At 38.6% G+C, this 24,687-nt stretch overlaps 1 protein-coding gene across 1 annotated transcript in view; it reads left to right on the forward strand.

The window, feature by feature from the left end:
• atrnl1b (attractin-like 1b) overlaps window positions 1-18,432 on the forward strand; it is a 66,768-nt gene extending 48,336 nt beyond the window's left edge. Inside the window, exons 28-30 of the mRNA XM_079476241.1 lie at window positions 2,558-2,665; window positions 12,179-12,293; window positions 16,337-18,432. Coding sequence (XP_079332367.1) covers window positions 2,558-2,665; window positions 12,179-12,293; window positions 16,337-16,461 — 348 coding nt within the window. The 3' untranslated portion in view covers window positions 16,462-18,432. The remainder of the gene's footprint in view (window positions 1-2,557; window positions 2,666-12,178; window positions 12,294-16,336) is intronic.
• Window positions 18,433-24,687: the final 6,255 nt, after the last annotated feature.

Genomic DNA, 24,687 nt, shown 5'->3' on the forward strand with positions numbered 1-24,687 from the left:
TCTTTATTTAGCGCTTTCTCACACATATTCTAGAAGAAGTGGTTGAATGAAAGCCTCAAATAAATCTCAAAGATTGAAATAAGATAATTTATGGACTACTAAATGCTTTAACTTTGAGGATTTTATCTCTCAAAAGAGGCCGGTTTGGTGCAATCGTCATCTGACCTTACTCATACAGTATATGTCTTATGTCACACACACGTTTTCTACGCAGGTTGTTGTCACTGTCCTTTCAGAGATGATCAGATCACATTTTAAGGTGAAGCATTGGCCCGAGGAGCGCGCGCGGCTTTGATAATTTCATTACGGATGTGGTGGCATGGGATCAGCCGTAACAGTCCTCAAGTGGTGATAAATAGAAAAGATAATGAATGATTAATTACTGTGGTGCCATCCAGGCCCATTTGAGTGGAAGTCATTGAGGAAACCTCTTTGTGGAGATGCCCCAGCAGACGACAGCGCCGCCGGCGCGATACGTGCAACGCCAAGGACGTCGCCACCTTCCTGCATTTCATGTTTATCATGTACAGAGGGAAAAGTTCATTTGGGGATTTCTTAGGTTAAAATGACTTTCAAAGGGCGAGAGAAAATGTTAAGATGACAGGGTGACACTGGCAAAATTCTCATTCAATTGAGGAGGTACAGGCTAGTATACAGTAAATGCCTTGTCATGTAATGAAATAATTTTTGTTGTCGTATTTCACTTTTAGGTGAGTACTGGCTGGACAATGTAATATTCATTGCTGCAAAAGACATGTGATGAAACAAATGCTTATGTAAAAAGAATTCTACGGCAGAAACGTGTACAATTTTAGTTGAGTTTCACTGTTTGTCATGCTGATGAGTTTTGGGCTTGGTTTTTGGCTGAAGATTCAAAGTTGATGTGCTTCAGAGATGTTGAGACTCCACAATGTTATTCTTCGCATTTTCTGCTACTGTAGCTGTCAGAATGTCTGTGGTAAAGACAAATGTTTAAATTCAGTTTTTTTATTGATTTGGCATTATCAAACAATGAAAAGTATATTTATGTGCATATTATTTATAACACCAAAGCTCGGTTGTCAGTGTGCATGAACTAACAACTTCTTCTGTGTTATTTATTGGCGCTGTCCTTGTTTTAAAACTGGAAGCCAGGATATCTGTGAGGACTTGAAGATGATGCAGAATTGCTGTGAAACCATGCAAGTGACAGTACCTCAGCAGTTGTGAAACAATTGGAGTTTAATGCGCCGCATTTCACTTCGTCACAAAACCAATAACAATCAGCGTCGTCCTTGGTACCCAAATCAGCCCGCATTTAGATATTGATCAACCGCTGGTGAGGAACACAGTTTTCTTTAATATTGATTATCCAGAGATGATAGAAGCGTGACCTGCGACTCCATCTCGTGAGTCAACCTTATTTGGAACGTTCTCCGAATAGTAATGTCTTTCAAAGTTTGTCCTGCAGCTAATGCTTTTTCGCTCGTTCTTACTATCTTTCTTGTCATATGTTGTCTGTTAGTGTTGATAAAGAAATGCGGTGAGACATCTAAGCGCTGTTTGGAGACCCTGTTAGAATGCTTTATGATGGTTTTAATGAACAATGTGTTTATTGCTCCTCCAGGAGTTTGCTAACATGGAGGCAACTACATCACTGGAGTAGAAGCGTCTTATTGAGTAGCCTATATTGGGTTTTATTGATCTTTTGTGTTACATGCACGCACAAACTGTTGCCAATACACGCTCATTTACTAACTGACATCCACACCTTGTGATGTCAGATGAGGAGTTGGTATTGATAAGTAAATTGATGTGTGCTGATATTACTCAAGCATCTGTACTGACAACTGCGCAAGTGTGCACGTGATAGATAAACCGGGTGCATCAGAGAGACGAACCGTGCCATTAATTATGGATGGAGTTTTATATGAAGGTTTTGAGTTGTTCTGGGGGAGCAAGCCAGTCGGTGGAATGGAGAAATTACAGGCGATGCATCATTAATTAAACTCCGGCACTAGAATACTGATGACCACACAATCAATGGGGAAATAATTGCTTATCATGCATGTTGTGGCAAGAGAAATTTGCTTCCAATCTTCGCAGACATTTGATTATCCAGTTCCTCCGAACCTTTTTTATATGGAACAAATGAATTATTCAACCACCTGTTTCTGTCTGTGCTTGAAAACCGCCATGGTGCCATCTTTGCCTCTCTCTCTCTCTCTCGGTCTCTCTCTGCACCACTTTGTTTTGTCTTGCCTCTCACCTCTCCCCATCCTCTCCATATTATCCCCCCCCCATCTTTCCTTGATCTCAAACGCATCAACATCTCTGTAAAGTGTTTCATACCTGTGTGAATCCCACCAGGAGCATGATGCTTTTGATTCTGCTTTCATTGAACACGTCAGTCCAGGAACTGAAGCGTTTCACTTATACTGTCAGACTGAACACTTCAACCACTTTTCTACATCTGAAATGTTGTCAAAGGTTGTCACCTGAAACTTTTAGAAAGTTATCTTAACACACTTACAGCATGTACGCATATTTATGTCGCCTCTCTTTCTGTCCACTACAGCAACTGATGAGGGAGAGGCAGCAGATGGCCAGTCGTCCCTTTGCCTCGGTCGCGGTGACTCTGGATGTGGGCGGCGAGCAAGTGGAACTGCTTCAGGGTGGGATCGAGGTGAGTGTGACCTGTAAACTCAGTTCTCAACTATAGCATGTAGGGTTACTACCACTTACTTTACTTTGAGAACATTAAACATATAGAGCTTTCCTGAGAAATTGCTTATTCAAGGTATGTTTGTGTCACGTATGAGTTCATAGTAGATGTATATGCTAATCGGAGTTATTGTATTTGCTGTGTGTTTGTGCTTCATGCTTTAAAGTATTGATATATAGCTTTATAGTGTATTGATTATTACGTTTGTGTAGAGGTAGATACATAGATGTGTGTGTGTATATATATATATATATATATATATATATATATATATACATACATACACGCACACACACACACACGTACACACACACACGTACATACACACACACACACACACACACACACACGTACATACATACACACACACACACACACAGATTTATAGAGATTGGTGGATAGATGGATGTATACATTTATTAAATGTATTAATGAACCGATGAAATGATGGATGGATAAATTGGTAAATGGATATAGATGGCGGGACAGTTGAATAGATGGAAGAATATATGGAGGTTGGATAGATAGATTGAGGGATAGTTGGATAGATTGAGACATGGATAGATGGATAAATTGATTAATGGATGGATTGATGAATGGATAAATTGATAAATAAATATAATGATGGATGGATAAATTGATTCATGGATTGTTGAAAGGATGGATATATGGATAGATGGAGGGACAGTTGGATAGATGGAGGTTGAATCGATGGATGGAAGAATAGAAAGAGGTTGAATGGATGGATACCTGGATAGATGGATGAAATGTAAAAATGAAAAGCAATAAGTATTCTTGCCTTAACTGTAGATACAAACATGGCATTAATGTCTTGATCTAAAAAGAAAAAGAAAGAAAGAACAAAGCGAGAGAGAGAGATTTTGTTTATAATTATACATTTTAACATTTAAAATGTTTTTGTATTTGATTGTAAATAACAGTCAGTTTCTAACAGAAACGGTTTATGTTTCGACAACTGTAATAGGTCAATGTATATAGCTATTACACAACACACACACCTGTAAGGACAGATCTACCTGCTGCACAGCAGAGACGTTCAGAACGCACGTACGACAGCACTTGATGCGCCTCTCCAGAATGCATTAGTGCCGAGTGGAGAGGTGCTCAGCAAACATTACGGACTGCCAGAGGACACGGCACAAATGAAAAGCAGAAAACAACGCACTCGTCCTTAGCGGAACACCGTTAAACACAGACCTTTTAAACAAGCCTCAGCCTCGCTCTCAACAGCGGATGCCTTATGAGAAAAGCCACTCAAGTCCTGTTAAATTGCACCCACAAGCCAACTGTTCAGAATAAGTTTTCGTTAACATAGGGTGTTTAAAGTCAACATTTTGGCTTTAGTGCACTTTCTCCATCTTGTTTTTGTGATGGACGGTAGGAAAGTCTGTAAGCTCAAACGCTCTTCAGTCACAAACGTAACCTGAGAAACACATCGTTCCTCTCTGTTGTTTAATCGCTCTCTGTGTACCGTCACTTTCAGAAGGAGCGATGTCTTTTGAGGCTGGAGTCCTGCTGTTCTTCCCTCAGCCTCTCGAAGGCTCAATTTCCACCAGCGCAAATCTCTCAAACAGCTGCCGCTGGAACACTGGCTCTCCTTGGGAGACCCGCCGTGAGCCTCCGCTTTCAAAGACGTCTGTTTCAACTCTGAGCTCGCTCCCTCAAAGCTTTCATTACAATATCTTTTCAAGCTCGGATTGAAGATATAGAGCTTATCCCGGGAATATTTAACGAAACGCACGCCGGCCTGAAAAAAATCAATGCTCAGTAGAGCTTCCCAGGGCTTTTTGTCCACCTCGTGTCTCCTGACTTAGGAAATGTTTCCTCTGTGTATTTCTCAGCTCTTGAGGACATTTTGGCGTGAAGTCTTTAAGCACATAGTCGGGCGGATGTTTTTTTTAGTCTGGCAGCATATGTGTCCCCTCACGTTGTTGTTTCCACAGGATTCGTCATATGTTGAGTGATCAACACTGACACCTCTTGGAGTCTGTTGAGGCAGATCCAGATGTTGGCCCCACTTCGCTGGGATCTGGCAGCAGCTGAAGGTGAAAGGAGGGAAATGAGAGCAATTCTGTTCTATAAAGGTTAATGAGACGGCATCTGGTGCCGTTGGTTTGTTTAGCAGAACCTGCTAATATAAAAAGAGGACAATCCAGACGGTTAGCAACACTAATATGTGCCTGTATCTCAGCTTATGTCTGTCTGTAGTTATTATAGATCGTACAGCAGATGATAGACTTTGCTTATAAATCAATTGAAAATAGAGTTTGTGTAATGTTTATTCAGGGGGGACTCCACCCCTAAACATTTTAGGGAGTTTTTTTCATTTCCACTCACCTTTGGCTTGCTGACCGAGGCTCAAGCCGCATGTCGTCTTTTCTACCGCACACACAAAAGAAGATATTTTGAAGAATGTTGGTAACCGAACCACTTATATTAGTTTACTTAAATTAAAACTTTAAAACGTCTCTTTTCATTGAAATCAAATAAAATATTGGCCTTAACATTTTGGGAAAAACTTAATCAAAGGAAAAATGTATGCCTCAAAAATTTATTTAAATAAGTTTAAAACACTAAAATTATAATAAAAATAAACAAAAACTAAAATAAAACTAAAGCAGAAATTAATTAATATTATATAGCAGCATAAAAAATAAACAAACAGATTGTAAGAACACATAGGCATATACCAAAATTGCTAAAACTTTATCTAAAATGAGAAAACGCATGCAAGTCAATGGGTACCGACTTTCTTCGGTAACCAACGTTCTTTAAAATGTCTTCTTTTGTGTAATGCAGAAGAAAACACGCAGGTTTGAAATGACAAGAGGGTGGATAAATGAAGACGCAGCATACATTTAAGGTGAACTGTCCCTTTAAAATAATTAAAAGATAATAATTTAGACCCACCTGTCTAAAATGTTCATTGCGCAATAGATTAACTTTCATGTAGCCTCACTTTTTTTCTTTAAAGCATTTCAGTAGTGAAATCTGCTCTCTGTCATTTCTACAATGCGTGGCAGGGTCAGCCCCCTTCCTTCTTGGGACACCTAAAGGCACGTTGGCCTGGACCGCTCTGTGTCGAGCTCGGCTGCACTAAAAGAAAGGATTGTTGCGCTCTGAGGTCAGCAGGAGTGCATTGTGGAGCCAAAGCTAGGCCGGCCCATTTAGAACGGCGCAGATGACACAGATGCTGCTCAGACGCCGCAGCCAGCGCGCAACATATGGGCCCGTTAACAGTAGCAGAGTATGATGGATGGAGGCTGTCACCAGGCAACAAAGAGAGGGCCTTTTAAATTATACTGTGTATACCGGTCTTCTGTTTGAGAGCGCTTGATGGTGAGCTCTTATCTACAGACCAGCTCTTTTACTCCCCATCTCAGCTTTTGCTACTATTAGCCATGCAAATGAGATGCTCTGCAGGCCGTAAAGAGCTGGAGAAACATGTCAATGAAGAGGATTGTCCTGTTGCTTTATGGCTTTGTTTGTTTCCATTCCCCGCCTAATGCTCACCGCAGCAGTAGCTTATCAGCCCCATCTTCAACCGTGGACGGACATATTTTTAAATGCGTGATGAAGGGAGGAAATGAGATGGGGGGGAAATAAGGAATATGTGATAATAACAGAAAGTGGAAGGGATAGGATGAGGTTATAAAAATGTTCAGCGGTGCCAGATATTTACATTAGCGAGTATTTTGGAAAGAAGCGAATGAAAGATTAGATGATGTGGGGGTAAATCAAGTTAACAGAAAGCGTCCGACACGTTGGCGCGAGATGAAGATGTGGTCCATAAAGCAGTCTCTCATCAGCCTGTTTGTCTCGGCGTCTAATTGGAATGCGGCTCATTGGCGCTGAGCTGTTTTCATCAGGTAAGTCAATGCAGGATTGTGAGATGAAGTTGGCCCTCGATTGGTTGTAAATCAGCTGGGCTGTGCGACAGACATCTGGTTACTGGTCTGTTTTAAACTAGAACGCCTATAAAAACAAGTCAATGTCCAAAGACCTTTGTGAACATACTATCGATCCAGTTCATTTATTGTCATGTTAAAAGATGAGAGGCTAAGTTATGTTTTCCTGTGAAGTTTATTTATGGCCAGGTCTATTATGGTGACCAAACAGCTTTCATAGTATTTGCTAAACCATTGCTCTAAGGTATTGTAAGTAGGGATGCACAATAAATTATTGGCCAGTCATTTGTTATGTTGTCTATATCGATAATACAATTTTGGCCGATATATTATAGCCGTTAAGCTTTAATAATTTCCTTTGGTTAAACTTCTTCAGCTGCACGCTGTGCACAGTTAAAATATGGTACAGAACTGTCTTCCTGTCATGATCATTCACTTACTGCTATTAGCAAAACATTGTTGATGTAGGTACAGTATTAATGAATGTGTAAATATAGGAAGAAAAAGCATATTGTTTGAATCGGACTGATATCCGAATGTTTTCCGTCTTGAGACTTGTTAGACTGTGAGTCTATTAAGATTTTTTTTGGGTTGCATTATTTGACTAGTGATTCGATACTGTATATAGGCTGATATATAGGTCGTGGTCTGCTAATCCTACATAATTATTGTTATCGGTCAAAAGGTACCTGTCGGTGCATCCCTAATTGTAAGTGTTTTCAAAGCTGTTTCTAGGGTGTTGCTAGGCAGTTGCTATGGTGTTTCAGGTTGTTATTTAGGTGTTACTGCCATTGGTCATGTCCATACACTCATTTTGCCTCTGCAAGCACCACTAATAACTTGTTTTGATATTATTCATACAACAAGAAATGCTCACTCTAAAGTTACCTACCCCAAAGCATCTTTCAGCATGTGTGTTGTAATGGAATCCACCGTAATCTTATTTCACAAACAAACACTAGCTTAGCTTGCTCGCGGCGCTCTAAACTTTATCGTTATTCATTAGCTGTGTCATGGCAATACTCTCTAAATGGCCTGCAATTGGATTATTCTGATCTGTATGGAGCGAGGCTAATGTGAATGAGACGAATATCACCGAATTCGAAACCATTGGGGAGGATAGTAAATGCATGAAAATGGATTTGTCTGATCGTTCCGAGTTGTTGGCTGGAATGAAGGCCTTGTTAGAGGGTTTAGATGTTGAATACATGGTCCCTCAAACCCATAACAGAGTAAAGAGAACCTTTTAAGGGGCATCGTGTGACAGATTTTATAGGATGGATGTGTTATAAGGGGGTCTGTGGGGAGCGTTCTTACTAGAATACGGAAAAGTGGGTTGGTTTGAAACTAAGTGGCTGTGAACCTTCTGGCGCGACACTTGGAATCGCACACTTTAGATTTCCAAATATTGAAGAAAAATGGATGGTTCTCTTTTATAAAGTTAGCGAAGGCCTTACAGTGGAAAGATTAAAGGGGCCCCACCTATGCAGGCATGTCATTGGCTGTGATTAGAATGAAATAATTGGTGATTGGTACATGGCAAGATTGGCACATGACTTAAACTAAATCATACTTTAAATGCATGTTCTTTTTATAGCCTTTAAGGAATAGTTCACCCAAAAATTAAGATTGTGTCATCATTTACTCAACCTCTTGTCATTTCAAATCTTAGTTCAGGAGAAGACAAAGAAAGTTGGTAACTGATCATTCACTTCTACTGTATGGACACAAAACCAAGTGAATGGGGGCCAGTTAACAAAATGTTTCATCTTCTTTTGTGTTCTGCAGAAGAAAGTCATACAGGTTTGAAATGACAAGAGGGTGAGTAAATGATGAAAGAACTTTTTTTTCTTTAACAACTTAGGTCTAGTGTTAATTTCGTTAACAAAAATAATGACAAAAAATATTCGACAACAAATAAGGCCATTAAATTACAACTAAGACCATATCAGCATGCAATATCGTTGACAATTTGATGAGACTAAAATGTAGTTGTAAAATAAAAACTCTTTGTCAGAAAAAAAAAGATGCATTCTACAGTTCCATGTGCGAGCCTCTGATATACGAGAGTTCCTGTTGTATTGGCACCTATTGTACTTTTGCTCTTTGTATGACTTATTGCTTATTGCTCCCCGAACTCTTTGTAAGTCGCTTTGGATAAAAGCGTCTGCTAAATGACTAACTGTAAATGTTTGTAAATGTCCAGATAACAGGAATTCAGATCCCCAAACAGGGATGAAAGGTTAAAAAAAATACGCGTTTTCTGTCAGTGGGTTACTTATTTTATGCAATCTGGCAACCATACGCAAATGCTCTCACTGTGGAGCAACCGTTGAGGTTATCTCCAGACAGTCCGTGTTCTCTCAGTGATCACCACTACACTGTTTCTTTGCGATTGTGGTTTCTGAATAAAGACATCCCACCTCGTGAAAACTGAGTAGTTACGCTATTCGTTTGCAGGAGAAGTTAGGGGAGTGGTTGGATGTCTATGAAACCTATGCACTTATCAAACCTCTGTACAAATGCTTCTTAGATTAAGTTGAATAAACTATGCACATGATTTGACAATCTATTGATTTGTGCTTATTGATAAAAGAGATACTTATAATGAAAATATAAAAACAAATTTGTCAAACGACATCACTGTGATTATACATTTTTGCAAAATAACAATTTTGATCATTTTAACCATTATACAGCATGACGAAAATGTGATTACGTTTGCATTGACTAAAACAAGACAACTAAACAAAAACAGGACATGTATGACTACATATGATAAAAACCAAAACGTATATTTGTCGTGGGACTAAAACGAAGTCTAAAATAAAAACTAGCGGACAAAATGAACACCACTTGGGTCCTATATATGTGCATAAAATTATCTTTAAGTAAAAAGTTCAGTGTGTATAGAAGTGGTCACCACTTTTCTCTCAGTCTATTATAAGAGGATGTTTGGGTGTGAAAGCGTAATGGATCTGTACATTTTGCATAACTACCGAACGCTGGCCAGAAACGGATACATAAGTGTAGGTTTGGGAATGAAGGCATGTAATTAAATGCAATATTAAGCGTGAATCACTTGATTAGAGGCTTCTGCCAGAAATAATAAGATTACTGTGTCATTTAAGACAGATGTATGTGTGCAGGTAGGGCAGATTGAAGTCTTGAGACGGCTGTCAAACCATCAGCACACGATGTTGCGGTCTACTGTAAAAAAACTAATGTGCACTATGGTGGACGTGAGACCAGTCACCAAAGTCTGGTTAGAACAGCAAACATGTTATCGTCATCATCAAAATACAAAGACAAAAGACTTGGTTTAAGCTGTGTCTAAGATCTGAGTAGGTCTTACGCAAAGCAAAAAAATAGATGTCTGCAGGCTAGAGACTCATTCTTGGACAGGAATTGCATTCTACTCGGTGTGAAAGAGAAAGGGAGACAAAAAACAGCTATATTCTGCACACGGAGAAACGGGGAGCTGGAAGGGAAGCTAGACGCCCCCTGCCACCCCGTCACTCTGAAACAATGGCTTTGAACTTTTTAAGTGCAGCACAAGTGGCCTCTTTTCCTCTCAAAGAGACAGATATTGCTCTGATAACAGCCTCTTTCCGCTGGGCTTGATGGACATCACTGTCAGCGCAGGCTTAATTTGACCTTTCACAAGCCCCTCAAACGCCTGGACCATCACATTCCACGAGATCTCGCGCAAAGTACGAGCGAACGATGGGCTCTGGCATTCTTTCGTTTCTATTTTTCATTTTGATATCCAAGGGCCAGTTCACAAGAAAATCTTTTTTTTGTCATTTATTTATCCTCAATTTGCCCAAAAATGTATATGACTCCTTCTTCTGTGGACCACAAAAGATATTTTGAGGAATGTCGCAGTGGTTTTTTTGTGTCCACACAATGAAAGTCAATTAGGGCCGATGCTTCATCATATACTCACGCTCACCTCATTCTGAACCTGTATGACTTGCTTTCTTCTGCATAACAAAAAAGAAGATATTTGGAAGAATGTTGGTCACCAAACACCAAACAACATTCTTCAAAATGTCCTTTTTTTAATGAAATATAGAAATGTATCATTAACTTTGTTCAATCAAACCAACCAAAGACCTGATGTTTCAGCATTGTATAATTGAATATGTTTTTGTTTGAATTTAAAATCATTATTTTTGGGAGGCCAAATAAAAAGAAATGAAAAAATGAATTATAACAAGACTTTGATTAGTATGCAACTACCCATCTTCAGATGTTAATTGCTGGTGTTCTTCTGAAACCGTGTATGTTTTTATTTCATGTGTTTTAAATCATTATTATTTGTCACACTTAATGTTTGTCTCTGAGTTTTGTAAATATCGGACCAATAAAGGTGCCACACATTTTTTAATAATTTAAAAAGTACAGTTTTTTCCATTCCTAAAAAATATGGATATCTGAGGATTTGGAGGAACAGGGAGGAAATGGAAAGTGTTGCTGGTTGAAGTACTAAAAACTGCACACGGCAGATGTTTGGTTGATTGATTGATATATAACACAATGACAGAGTCACTCGAGTACTAAAACATGTCATTATCTTAATTTTAATGATGCTCTTATCAGCCCATAGCTCCAGAGCCACCGAAAGCTCATTTTAGCATCTACGCTGCAGTAATTGTTGTAATTATATTGAGGTGGGAAATGGCGAGGTTCATATTAAAGATTCCGGCTTCCGACAGGCTAACTTTTCCTCAGGGTAACTTTGTTGGTCCGCCTCTTGAAGTTGAACTCCGATTATAAAGCTCGTTCTTGGCATGGATCGCTAGTTGGCGTCCGCTCCCTTTCCTTGTGCCTTTTATTTTTTTAGTGCCATTTGGCAAGTGAGGTAAGATATTAAGGCTTCATTTTGCGGAGAACGGTTGGCTGCCAACGTCTGTGATGGTGCAGCGGTACTTTGGAAATGCTCATGAAGAGGCACTCTCTTTAAGTGATGAATAAATCCACTATAGCTGAGTCAGTGTGCGAAGGGCCAGAGATGAGAGCGTCTTAATGAGCTCAGGGAAGCTTAAAACGACAATAACACACACACGCTTACGCCTGCCTTCATCATTAAAACACACAAAAAAATGCACAGGTTCTTTTACAAATGCGCTATGTGGTGTTGTCGGCTAATCTGTAATGAAAATAAAAGATGACATTTTAAGATGACTGTGATTGCCTGTGGCTTCTTCCTATTTATTTCAACACTTCCACCACTGTGGTTTTTATGCTGCGAGAGACCCTCTGATGCGGACATCTAACTAGGGCATCGTTTATAGGGAGAATGGTCTCCCTGGCCGTAGTCAACAGCCTCAAATGTCACAGAATTTCTCCTCCCGCGTGCAAACAACGTGAACTTTAAAAACCTCCTTTCCACAACGCTCCGTCTCAGGGAGCCGTTACTGAGATTATTATGATGTACATTTTCTTTTTCTGTCAGCTCACACGGACGAATGTGACATTTGTAAGTGATGGTGACGTGCCGAAAGAATGACACATTTCCACATGTCTGATCTCTCCACAGGGACCGCCCAAGCCGGTCGCAGTGGAACCCTGTTCTGGAGGTAAAGCAGCAGTGCTCACAGTGCTTATGTGCCTCCCGCGAGGGGCGTCTGGTGTTCCGCCACCTGGACAGTCAGGTCAGTAACTCACCAGTTCATACACACACTTGGAGTCTTTCTTGATCTAGTAATTTTTCATTGGGGCACTTCTGCGAGTTGTGTATGAATCACCAAAATACTTTATCGTATGGAGGATGTCTGGCTCAAGTGTCTTAATTTAAACATCCTGTCTCAGAGTATTTATGATGTGTGAAATACAGGGATCTCTTCTTCCTATGAGCGACAACAATCTGAGTCTTAAAAGCCCACCATCCGTTAGGCATAACTGCCATAAAGAATTACAAAATGACTTAAAACAACTACTTTGTGGGCATCAAGCTTTTATGAAACTTGGCAGAAATTCTCTGTTGTTTAATATTTCAGCTTGTTCTTTGACACATGATTATGAAAATATGATTATACATTATATTGCAATCTCGATTCTGCAATTGGAAAGAATTATCAGACACGAAGTCACAGATGATCATGTCAGTATTTGGGCATTTTCCAAACAACTTTTATGCACCCTCAGAGGGATGCTGTTTAGGGGAATTCTAAATCTTTTCATAAGTATGTGTTAGTGAAGGGCACATGCCATAGTCACTTCAAGGAAGTGAGTTTCATTTCTGATCCTGTGATCTTGGATTATGAGTTTTTATGAGAACTATGTTGCAGTATTTCGACATACTAATGTAAGTCGATTAATTCAGTTTATATCTGCACTTCATGAGTGTTTTTACTTTTAAGAAAATTGCACTATATAATAAAGCATATATTGTATGTTTTACTCCACTATGTAGTTCTTTGACCATTTTTAAAAGTAAAAAGTAAAAATATTTTTTAAAAGAAAGTACTAGATTTTAATGTACTTGAGAATTAAAAGGTAAAAAAACAACATCTGTAAAATAAGTACTAGATTTTATTTACTTGAGAATTAAATGTAAAAAAAACAACATCTGTTTATGAAATATAGTGGAGCGTTTCGTCTTGAGGACTATGAAACACTGGATAAAAATATGATATAGGAGGATTTAAAGAGAGTTTCTTTGTTAAAATGTATGTTTAATAAGCTGAAATAAAATAGCTGTGTTTGTTGATAGGGTATTACTTTTTTAAACATCAAGCAAACAGGTTGAAGTAAGACACAAGTAGACAACATTCAATTATTACAATACAATACAATACAGCTATATAACAAATATTATTTATTTGCAACAACTGAGTCCTGGATGCACCTGCAACGTTGTCAAAAGTAACATTTGGTCAGTCATTCCCTTCACAAGTTCCCAGCGCATACACGACCACAGTAACGCCCTATACCCTTCAAAGAGCTCACTTTAAGAGCTCTACCCTTCTAAGGGACTAGGAAGGATGCTTGCCGCTGTTTGGAAAATGGCCTTTAACTACAGGTCATATCTTTTTACATCACTAGGGATAACCCCAGGCTCTGTCAGTCTGTTAAAGCTTCCTGAAATAAAACTAAATCTGTAGACACTCGACTTGCTTTAGTATCTGTACCTCTAAGTGTCCTTGACTTTCAAATGAAGGATTATCTTGTTCCCAACCGTACAAAACACCGTCCCTACAAATGAGCAAAGAAAAGAGAATCAATAAAAAACAGTGTCCAGCTTCTGTCCGGGAAATCATTTTTTTGTCATTTACATTCCACCGACAGCATCTTTTCCCCGAGCGGTGGATTGTAACAGAAGTAGGTGACACATCACACATACATATAGTTAGACCACAGCACTTTAAAAGCCATGTCAGTCTGAGGTCTGTTCTTGTAGACCTTTCAGAGCTACTGTGTGATAATATTGGGCTAAGAAAAAACCTTTTAGCCCCACCCTCTCGCAGCATGCCTGTCAGTCAGCCCGCTGCTTTATGGGACCTCCTCCCTTTAAGCTCGACTTCACTTCTGGGAAATCGACTGATCTGGATGAACTTTCAGCTAAAGCTTTTCTAAAGTCTCTTTCTGTTTGACAAAGACAAAATAACAGTACATAACAACAACGTGTGATATGCACAAAGCCGTTTTTTAAGTAATATGTGAAGAAAGTCTGGGTCTGGTGGAATCAACACAGTGTATTTTTAGACGGTACGCAGTGAAGGAGCTTCATACGCAGATGTCTCTTTGTCATCACTCTTTGAAAAACCATTTTGGAAGTTCCACAGCAGGATGGATGTCTAGGTGTTTGTCTTTTAGGATAAAACAGTACATCACCTTCACAGAGCGGACCAATCAGAGCTGACGGATGTTGGGGCCGGGAGCACAGCCGTCTGCTTTTGTCAGCTGTCACCTTGCCACGTCTGCGTCTCTTCCTGGTGTGACGTGGTGTATGATCCTGAAAACAATGTTTGAGTTTTTTTGTAAATGAAACGACCTCCCACTCAACCTGAACAGTGATAGAAGCGATTCACGGCTGTCTGCTTGCTCATGACTTCACTATCCGTATTGATTATATTCACAGATCATCGGAGATCTCCACGCCGTTGGAGGTGTTTCCCGTTTTGCGCTTTTGCTAACAAAATCAACGGAACGTTTGTTTATTAAATGCATGCATGATCAAATAAGTAAGCTCCGTTACTCCTTGTTAGGATTTCTGCAGGGAAGAGATGCACTGGCCTTATAACAGAATCATTTTGTCCAAACGGGTTTAAACTTTATAGGGATGGTTCACCCAAAATATAATTTTTTCAAACCTGTATGACTTTATTTTTTCTGCAGAAAACAAAAGACATTTTGAAGAATGTTGGTAACCAGACATCATTGGTCCCCATTGACTTCCTTTGTATGGACACATTTTCTTTTTTAAATATCGTCTTTTGTGCTCTACAAGAAAGAGTCATATACCCATTTAAAAAGACACAAGGCTGAATAAATAATGAGATTTTCTTTTTTTTGGGTGAACTGTCCCTTTAACAGTTGTTTTTTATTTCGCCATGTTGATCTATATGTCATATTTTAAAATGATTTGCATAAAACAAAACACTGTTAAATGTTACCTAAAATTCACATTTATAATGTAAAACCTTCATGTTTTTATTAAATTTTTCTTTAGTTTTTTATGATAATTTTCCATCAAATGAGAAATTGAAATCAACTTTGTTCTGAATAGAAAATTTTGATTACATTGTCACAGACAAAATTTCATTACCAGGTTAAATTCGCTTGAGATCGTCCATAATGCTGTTTTTGGTTCACATCCAAACTCTTTGATTTAAAAGGTCTGTATTTCCACTTCATGTAAACCAGACTATAAAAGCACAGTGATTGTGGGCGTGTCCCACACGCTTCATCGCCACAGACTCTGTTCTGCTTACAGATGTGTTTTCCCATCCCTCTGTTTAGTCCAGGTGTGATGGGTAATATATCGATGCGGGCCAAGTGTAACTGTGTTGTTCCTGGATGTAAATCCTCATCGCCTGAACGCTCAAAGCTCAGGCTTCACACCGATGTGCTGAATTCAATTCCTTTTGGCCTGGCTGAAGTAATGAATGGTTCCCTCATTGTATTGCTTCAATAGCGGGAGGGAGCCGTGCCAGGATAGTGTTTTTAGGATGATTTGTAAGTTGCCACTCTGAAGAATGGCTCCAGGGTTCTGGCTGTGATTTCGACCACAGCAATCCATGACAGAATCCTGGCGTTGAATCTCTGTTGGGAGAGTAGGTTAGGTTGGGAGACCGGTTCGTTTTAATACTCTATATACAGGAACAAGCAAATGAGAAGTAACGCTTCATAGAAGGAAAGCAATCTGAATGTCTTTAAGAAAGAAAGAAGGATGGAAAACTGACCTTTTTGAGCTTGTACAGACGTATACGTACTGTAAGTGGACAGACATGTACACAGGTAAGTTGAGGCAAAGGTAGATAGACAAGCACATTTTCAGATTGCACGTCTTTGAGGCACAGAGGAATTAAAATTGAGTTGGCTGTTCTTTTATATCAGGTACCCATATCCACTTTTTAAAGAATTATGCTTTGACATGCAAATGAAGCGCCGTTTTCAATGGCGTCAGGTCTCCACAAGTTAAATTTCAGTCCTCTCTGACCTTGGCCCTTGCTTTGTTGTGTGTCATCTGCAGGTATAGCCATCGCTAGCGCTCTTATCGACACATCCCAGCAGAAGCCCATGGACTTCAAAGATGTTCTTCACGGCCTGAAGAACCGCAAAGCTCTGCCTCCTGCTCACCAGGGCACCTGCGTGTGAACCATCCGGGCCTTTCGTGGGTTGTCTTTTACCAGCGTGAGATCTCTTGTGCTGCTGCGGGAAAACGGAGGCCCGTTTATCAGAGACAGAACCCGTGTGAGGGGATTATTCCGGTGACAGAGTGCCCTCTATTTCCACTCCATATCCCTCGTAAAAGTCTCGAATGACCCCTTTCACCACTTTCAGCATTGTTTTTCTAGTGCCTCTCGTTTATATAGAATCAATCGACTGCAACACTTTTTCACATCTTTTGTCCGCATTTAACCATTTCTCGGGATTCCTTTCTGTCTTTTAAGTCAAACCTTGCCTTTAGGATGTTTGCTTTTTTCGTTGTGTTGAGAGGGTCTCTCCTGTGTGTAATGTCAGCTTTACACAGATGTGCCTCTATGAAGAAACTGAAAATATGCATTTTGAGAATCAGAATCAGCATCACGGTTCTGGGATGTCGGGTCAGTCGTCGATTTTGTGTTTGGGTTGAATGCTCACCAACTAGATGTTTTGCTCATGAGGCGGCTTATAATCACTGTTTTTTTAACTATTCGTAATTTTTATTTAAGAGAGGGAATATAGAAGTGTTTACGGTAGATAGCGTAAAAGCTATCTGTTGTGTAAGCTAATGATGTTCTGCTGCTGGTAACCTCATGTATAGCTTGAGACGTTTTACACATTTCATCCTTAAAATTCTTCTTGTGAAGACTTTGCATGGACCACACACACACACACACACACACACACACATACACGCTATGCTTGAAAACCTAGTTTGTGGGTTACGTGTCACACAAAGAGTGTCTTCGTGTTGTGAAGTTTTAGGTTTGGTGTGCACGAACAAAGTCCGCTTTAATAGCTGCAGTATATCGCACCATCTGAAGGGGCCAAATGGAGTAAAACCAAGTACGAGTTGTACATCGTAAAGAAAGTTTGGACTTGAAGGTGAAGGGAACGGATTCGTGCCTCCCTGATATTGACAAACCTGGAGATTTGAAGCCTGTTACGTACCAGAGGGCAGTATCGCAACCTGTGTATATTCTTTTTTACAGAATGCTAGTAAATTCTAGAAAAGCTGTTGATGTTCTTATTTCCGTTTTCATTTCGCAATGTTACAGGTTTGAAATGAGCAACGTCTCATATGTTTGCAGTAACGCTTCATCTCTTTATAATGGACTTTTGTACACTTTTAAGTTTCACATATTGTGAATGTCGGAAGAGTAAAGAGAAAAGGAGAGTGTGCATTATAAACTGGTCATACACTCAGACAGTGGGCTTTGGCGGATCAGGTTTCCAAGGAACTCAACCCTTCACAGAAAAGACCCTCGCTCCATCTGAAAAACGCAGTACTGGGACTGTGGCTCACCCTCTGTGGATTAAACAGGAAATGTAGACTGTCTTCCTGCCTACAGTACATGATCTCTATGACAACAGCAAGAAAATGTACAGCATACTCGTTTGCTTTAGATGGACTTGAACATGTGAATCTAATGTGAATCGCTCCGTTTCTCTTCATGTAGCTACTTCAATGTTTTTCTTTGTATTTTTTGCTGGTTTTAATAAAGGACATTAAAATGGTAAATAGGTAAGTTAGGGCCATCCACTGTACATGATAATAAATAATCATGTCTTTTGCATTTGTTTGTTGAAGAAAATGTTAAATTGTTTTTGTAACTAATTGATTCCTGTGTAATTCCTATAGGATTGATTCTTAGGTCACACATTTAACTAACTTATGTAGGTCATGTAAGTCTTGTTTTTTTCTGTACATCTGAACTTTTCTGGGCATTTGAACTTTCGTCTTGAAGTCAAGATGTGTTAAAAATGTTTATTTTGAGATTCTCACACAGGTGTTCTACAGACGGATTACACAGGAATCACCTCACTGTAACTGAGAAAAAACACCCGTTCATCCCTCGGTTCATATCATTAATCTTTATTGTATTTTAAAGATGAATGGAATAATAAAACACTTGAATATTCAAAAGACCATCGATCCTTACATCTGCAAATATGATGCGCTTGGAGGCTTTTATTAAATGCTATTTTAACGGTCCTAATGCTATCAGCTATTGTCAATGCATAAAGGGACAGTTCACCCACAAATTTAAAAATCTGTCATCATTTAGTCATCTGTATACATTTATTTGTTCACAGAGAAAGATATTTGTAAGAATGCTTGGAACCAAACAGTTCTTGCCACAATTGACTAACATTGTATGAAAAATTTTAAAGGTAGTCAAAAGTGCCCTATAACAGTTTGCTTTATATTCTTCAAAATAGCTTATAGTGTGTTCAACAGAACAAAAAAATGCAAAGATATTTTTCCAACTATGGCAGTCAATAGCCAAGAACTCTTTGGTTGCAAGCATTCTTCAGACCGAATTTTCAGTTTTGGGTGAACTGTCCCTTTAAAACGGGTAAAATGGCTGTGGATCATGAAGGAAATGACAAAAAAAGCACAAAAAGACTCTTCAAATATTATCTTGAGGGTCACCCATAGCACTTCAAGATTCAAGTGTTTTGGAGATCGACAAGATAGAATAATGCGATCAATTCGGAGAACATTGAGCACCCTCAGAACTGCTGATGCAAGCAAGTATCCTTAAACATCATAATGAAACATAGCCAACTTTTTAAGAGATGCTGACCTGAGCAAGTTACCCCTGACAAAGAAAAAAATCTCTTTTGGATGTTTTAGTGGGCAACTGTAAAATCAAGGATGAAGCCACAAGAGGCATTTTACCACAGTCAGAGGGTTTTGCACCTCTTTGCAAGATGTAAACACTGGTCCAGGGGCCATAATTATAAATCTTAAAGATATTCGTTTAACATTTTTATTCACTTATTATTCTCTTAGTTGTATTCCGTTCAAACATTTGTACAGTGTTCAAAAACCAGAAGTCTTCTAAAGTGGTCTAAGAGCTATTTATTCAACATAGATATATTCTATCATTCTGTTTGTGCCACCATTTTATAAAGCAGTAGGTCACTCAAGGTCATGCATTGGTGATTTTTACAGTTCCACAGTTTTTTATCCAATTTATTTGTTGTGCTTTAAAACTTGAATATAGGATGTACTTTCAATTTTTTCTCTATTTTTCAGTCCAACCTACTGTGACAGTCACCATACTAGACTGTTCACTCAGTCTGCTCAGGTAGATGCACGACACAGGCTGACATAGACAAAATGAGCTGTCACGGCTGACTAATGCCCATAAAGACACTCAGAGGAGACGTATGGACAACTCTCCTCAGATATGTGTGTTTTTCCAGCCTGTTGATGGGAGACATCCTTAACGTCATGTCACGTATCACAGACAGTGATGAATAAGCCTGGCTTGTTTTTTCCCTTTTTTGCATCAGCAGTTGGTTTCTTCTGGACATCCCTTCAATGTCTCCCATTACTCTGGTCAACGCTGTTTAAACGGAAAATTCTATCCGTGATCAGTTACGTTCTACCATCAATGTCAGTGTGGAGACAGTTAAACCCATCAATCCATATCCCTCCTCCCTTTATCCTGCACAACTCATCCCTTTGGCAATTTTTCACCCTACTCCATCCACTCAAGACGTGCCGTTTCCGTACGGACGGTTCAAAATCTGTCAATATGGGTCGTAAGTCAACGAGTGGGGTAGTAACGTGGGGTGTATCCGGTGTGGCTGTGTAGGATGAGTGGCTCTTCATTGCTTTTAGTTGGCAGGAAAAGCCCGGTGTAAATCAAGGTGTCTGACGTTAACATAAGGAGATATTAATGAGAGTGCAGACTGTTGGTAATGCTGGAGGTGAGAGAGAGTGAACGATGGGATTGGATAAATCATTTATTCTTATGGAGCCTATAATACCGAAGCCTGTGGGGAGAAGCGATGAGTTTTACTCGTACTGGTGTGTGCGTCTATGGGACACTTTATTATAGAGGAAATGCTTCATTTACCTCTGTATCTGTGGATGTACAGGAACAAATCTGGAAACTTTCTGGCAGCTGGGGCACCAGAAGTTATGTGTAAAATATCACTTTTTTTCCTGTAAAACCTTGTTTTTATTGTTTTTCTGGTCAATTTGCTGTCTTTTCTGTGATTTTACCGTACTTTTAAAAATAAACTGTAAAAAATCCTCTAAAAAAAACAATTCCCGGCAGCTGGGGCGCCACAAATAAATACATGAAATATAATTTTCGGTGAAATACCGTTTTTTACAATATACGTGGAAAATCAGTAATATTTATCTTTTTTACAGTATAGGATTTTTTTTTCTATTGTAGATGTAAATCCTCTGTAAATTGACTGTTCATTGAAAAGCTTTATGATGTTGTTGTTTTTTTCTAATGTGCTTTCACATTTTTTGGCATTGAATAAACAACCAAACAAATATCCATCCACAGGAATTATGCCAGTAACACATAACCACAGCCAGATGTATCTAGAGCAGTAGTTAAATTGCTAAAAGGATGATTTTGGACAATTTACAATCCAAATAACACATTCTTGTGTGGAAGAATTAAAAGAAGTGCTTGAGCTTTGCATCTCTGCTTTTATACCCTCTGGATTGCTTGACTTCCATATATCCTTAAATATTAAGATGCTGAAAAAGCTTCTTAGCAACCATGCCATAGAAAAACAATGTTTTGTTTCCCAAAAACACTTTTCCTTCTTTCTTGTCTTTTCCTAGTTTGCAGGACCAAATTTTACATCCACATGATCACTTCTGATGGAAAGGACAGACCGATGAAACAATGTGCGTGACTCCACGGTCCTTTGTTCATCTTCTATTCCTTCAGCTATAGTTTCAAGGCCTCTTCATTTGAACTTCAGAAACAATCAGCGAATTGACAAACCAGAACTGTGTGTTGCTGACCCTGCAGAACATATGAATGCTCTCTCTAATTTGTCACCCTCGTGGCATTATTTCTCTTCTGATGTCGGGTCATTTTAACAGTCTGATTGCAAATGACACGGACGGAACTCATCTGGTCACAAAGCCGATGCTTGTCTTTTTGTATTCGAGACCTCTTAAAAAGAGCAATGAGGACTCAGAAACCAGACATTATTCCCAATTGCCTTTGGTAATAACAAAGAGCCCCCTATCTTCAGCTTCCCCTCAGCTATCCTGTGAGTCATGCCCCCTGCCAATCTCGCTGTCCCTCTGCCCATTTCCGTTGTTGCTCTCATGCTATGAAATGAGCTGTGGATAATCCTCATGTACAGCATGTTGAGGAGATGCAGGGCATAGGTCTACCATTTCCATCCTCATATATTAAGTTCTTGAAATATGGGCCACAATTCCTGATTTTAGAGGTCAAAGTTATAGAGACAAGCACATACTTCTTAAAAACTGCTAGCAAACATCAGTGCTTTAGTCATCTTCAGATCACAGTGATTGCTGAAGTGTTGTACTTTCTCCTTTTTTATTATTGCACGCTGTTCTTCTCTACTGTTCTTTTCTGTCTGATGTTTAGATGGATTGTAATTTTCACCCAGCCTATTAAAGATATGATACAGTGGCTGTTGTCAAGAATGTAAAAGGTTCAGTTGATTCACAGCTAAGGTACAGTTTGTTCTTTCATTAGTGTTTTAAAGCATTACAGTCACAAATTTACTGTTATCTAACAAGTGTAATAACATTTTTCAACACCAATAACATTATATATTATATACATCAATAAGATTAATAACCACTTATGGCCTCTAGCTTCTACTTTATTATATATCTTTATTAAACAATTCATTTTAGGTTTTATGTTCAAACACAATTGCAGTGTGCTAAACGGACTGAAATCTGTAATGCTTTGGCTTAACTAAATGTTTACATTTTAAATGAACATGTTTCAATCAAGTAGATCAAAATAATATTTGATGCTTGTTCAATTTACTTAAATAAATCAAGTTAACACAACACAATTATTTTGAAACCACAAGATTCTGAATTTAGTTGTGTTAAAGTAGCGTTATAAAAACTAGGAACAGGATTTCCACTTCCCATCATGCTTTGCACTGGGCTGAATAGGGAGAGTAAAAGTTGCAATACCGTGTTTTTTAATACATCTTTTATCAGTATGATGAAACAGGGATGTTTGTTCATGTTTAATACTCTATTATGTTTGTATTGAAAAGAGTTTCTTGCATGGTAATGTTTTTGGGGGTAACACATTTTTAAGGTGTTTTAATATTAAAGCAAATTCTTGGAGTATGCCGTAAGTGCAACTTATCCAACTCATAACAATAAGAGCTATATTTAGCTTATTTGGTGTGTGTTAAAAATAACAGCTTTATCAGATAATATCTTGCCCTAACTTAATTCAATTATGGACAGTGGCGCCACATAATGAAAACATATGATCTCTACTCAAATACTTTTAATAGGATACAATAGATCATCGCATTATCTCTGCATAACTGTTGATTCACAATCATTTATTTTTTGACCATGTCAAGCATGAGAAGTCAGCACGTTTAACATTGTTAAGAGGTCAGATTGCATGAAACACCGTGGCATCCCCCCATTAAATAATATTAGACTGACTTATAAAATAAAGTTGGCTAAACAATATATATATATTTAAGTTGATACCACATTTTTAAAGTCTGTTTAATATACTTAAATTACTTCTAAATGCAATTTCATTAAACCAAAAAATATAAGACAATCTTTGAACGGAAGTTTTGAAATAGGTGAACTTTTCTAAAGTGTAGATTGAATTTGCAAGGCACAGGTTCATTGGTAACATTTACAACAAGGTTGTATTTGTTAACATTAGTTAATGGATTAATTAACGTGAACTAACGATGTTATAATCGCAGTAACATCATGACATGAGAACACCTCTTTGCTCCCCTTTACATGAAAGTTTTATTGGTCTGATTATTTGCTATAATGTATACCATGAATTTGCGGTTATTTTCAATATTTATTAGTGTTATTGCTATAAATTATTCGTGGTTCATGGTACTTTAACTAATGCTTAAAGATTTAATTCAAATGTATTAGTAAAAGTTAAAATTTAAATAAGATTAATGTCATAAGATTAAAAAAAGACTATTGACGTGTTTAAGCGGTTGTCTGGAAAAACTGGAACTTTACTGTTATTTTTCACGTATTTTTGAAATACGGTAACACGTGTCAAATAACAGCAAAAGGTCGAAAAACATGTTCTTTTACGTGAATAAACTTTTATTTTACACTAGATTTCATAGTGTTACCATTAAGTTCATTTTATAAATTTTGATTATTGCTCAGAATACAATTGTGTTAACTGTAATACTCATAAATGAAATATAATATTGGTTTGACCTTCTTAATTTGACAGCATTTCTTAAAAAGACCCTGTTTGTGGAAAGTGTCTTTTCTGTTACTCAGCTCTCTAGCAAGACTCAAACCTCTTTATGTTAGCTCCAATGTGAAGGCCACGAGGTCTTACATCATATTAGTGTTATCAATGAGTCAAATCACTATCCCACTTTATTACCAGTGCCCTTCAGTAGCTCTGAAGGAAATCAATTCCAAACAGCCCCTGGAACCTTGACATTTACCACAAATAAGATAAAAAAACTCTTAAATCTAAAAGTGGCACTTTTGCAGAATGGTAAAGGTGACGGCAAGAAAGTGTTGTGGAAATGTTGTTGAGAGAATGTGAGCAGTGTTGTCAGACAGCGGGGTCAACGGTGAACTAATTAGATATGAGTTCCTCTCTCACAAGCAACACTGATTACATTGTTCTGAATCCTCCGCGTCGCCTTTATTTGAAGGAGACAATTATTTGACTCTCTTTCATTGGGTTAGAGTGTGGCTATGCTTGTTGTGTACAAAGGGCGGTTCTAAGGTATTTTTTAATCAGCAGGGCTTTCTTATTCAAAATTTATCTGAAACAGACTAGACACCCAGCTCACAAAGTCATTCATTCATTCCACACCGTGTCATTTGCTTTTCCTTTCAGCTTCACAGCTCATAATGTGTTTGATGCAAATCTATGATGCCCCGCAATTACAATGGTTCTCTTTCTTTCCAACGGCCTCCACCGTCACCGAGCGGTTATTAAATCTCAACTCCGTCGTTTCTTTTCCCTCCAGCATAGATTTTCATAAATTCACTTTTTTTTCACAAATGTGACAATGCTAATAAATCCTCGACCAGGATTTTTGGAAGTGTTCAATCACCTTGTCAGAACCAACACCAGGTGTTAAGGAACATCACGTCCTGGTCTGGCACATAGAGGGAGTGCCAGTTGAACCCTGGATGTGTCC

The sequence above is a fragment of the Barbatula barbatula genome, assembly GCF_947034865.1.
Source record: "Barbatula barbatula genome assembly, chromosome: 16".
NCBI classification, from domain to species: domain Eukaryota; kingdom Metazoa; phylum Chordata; class Actinopteri; order Cypriniformes; family Nemacheilidae; genus Barbatula; species Barbatula barbatula.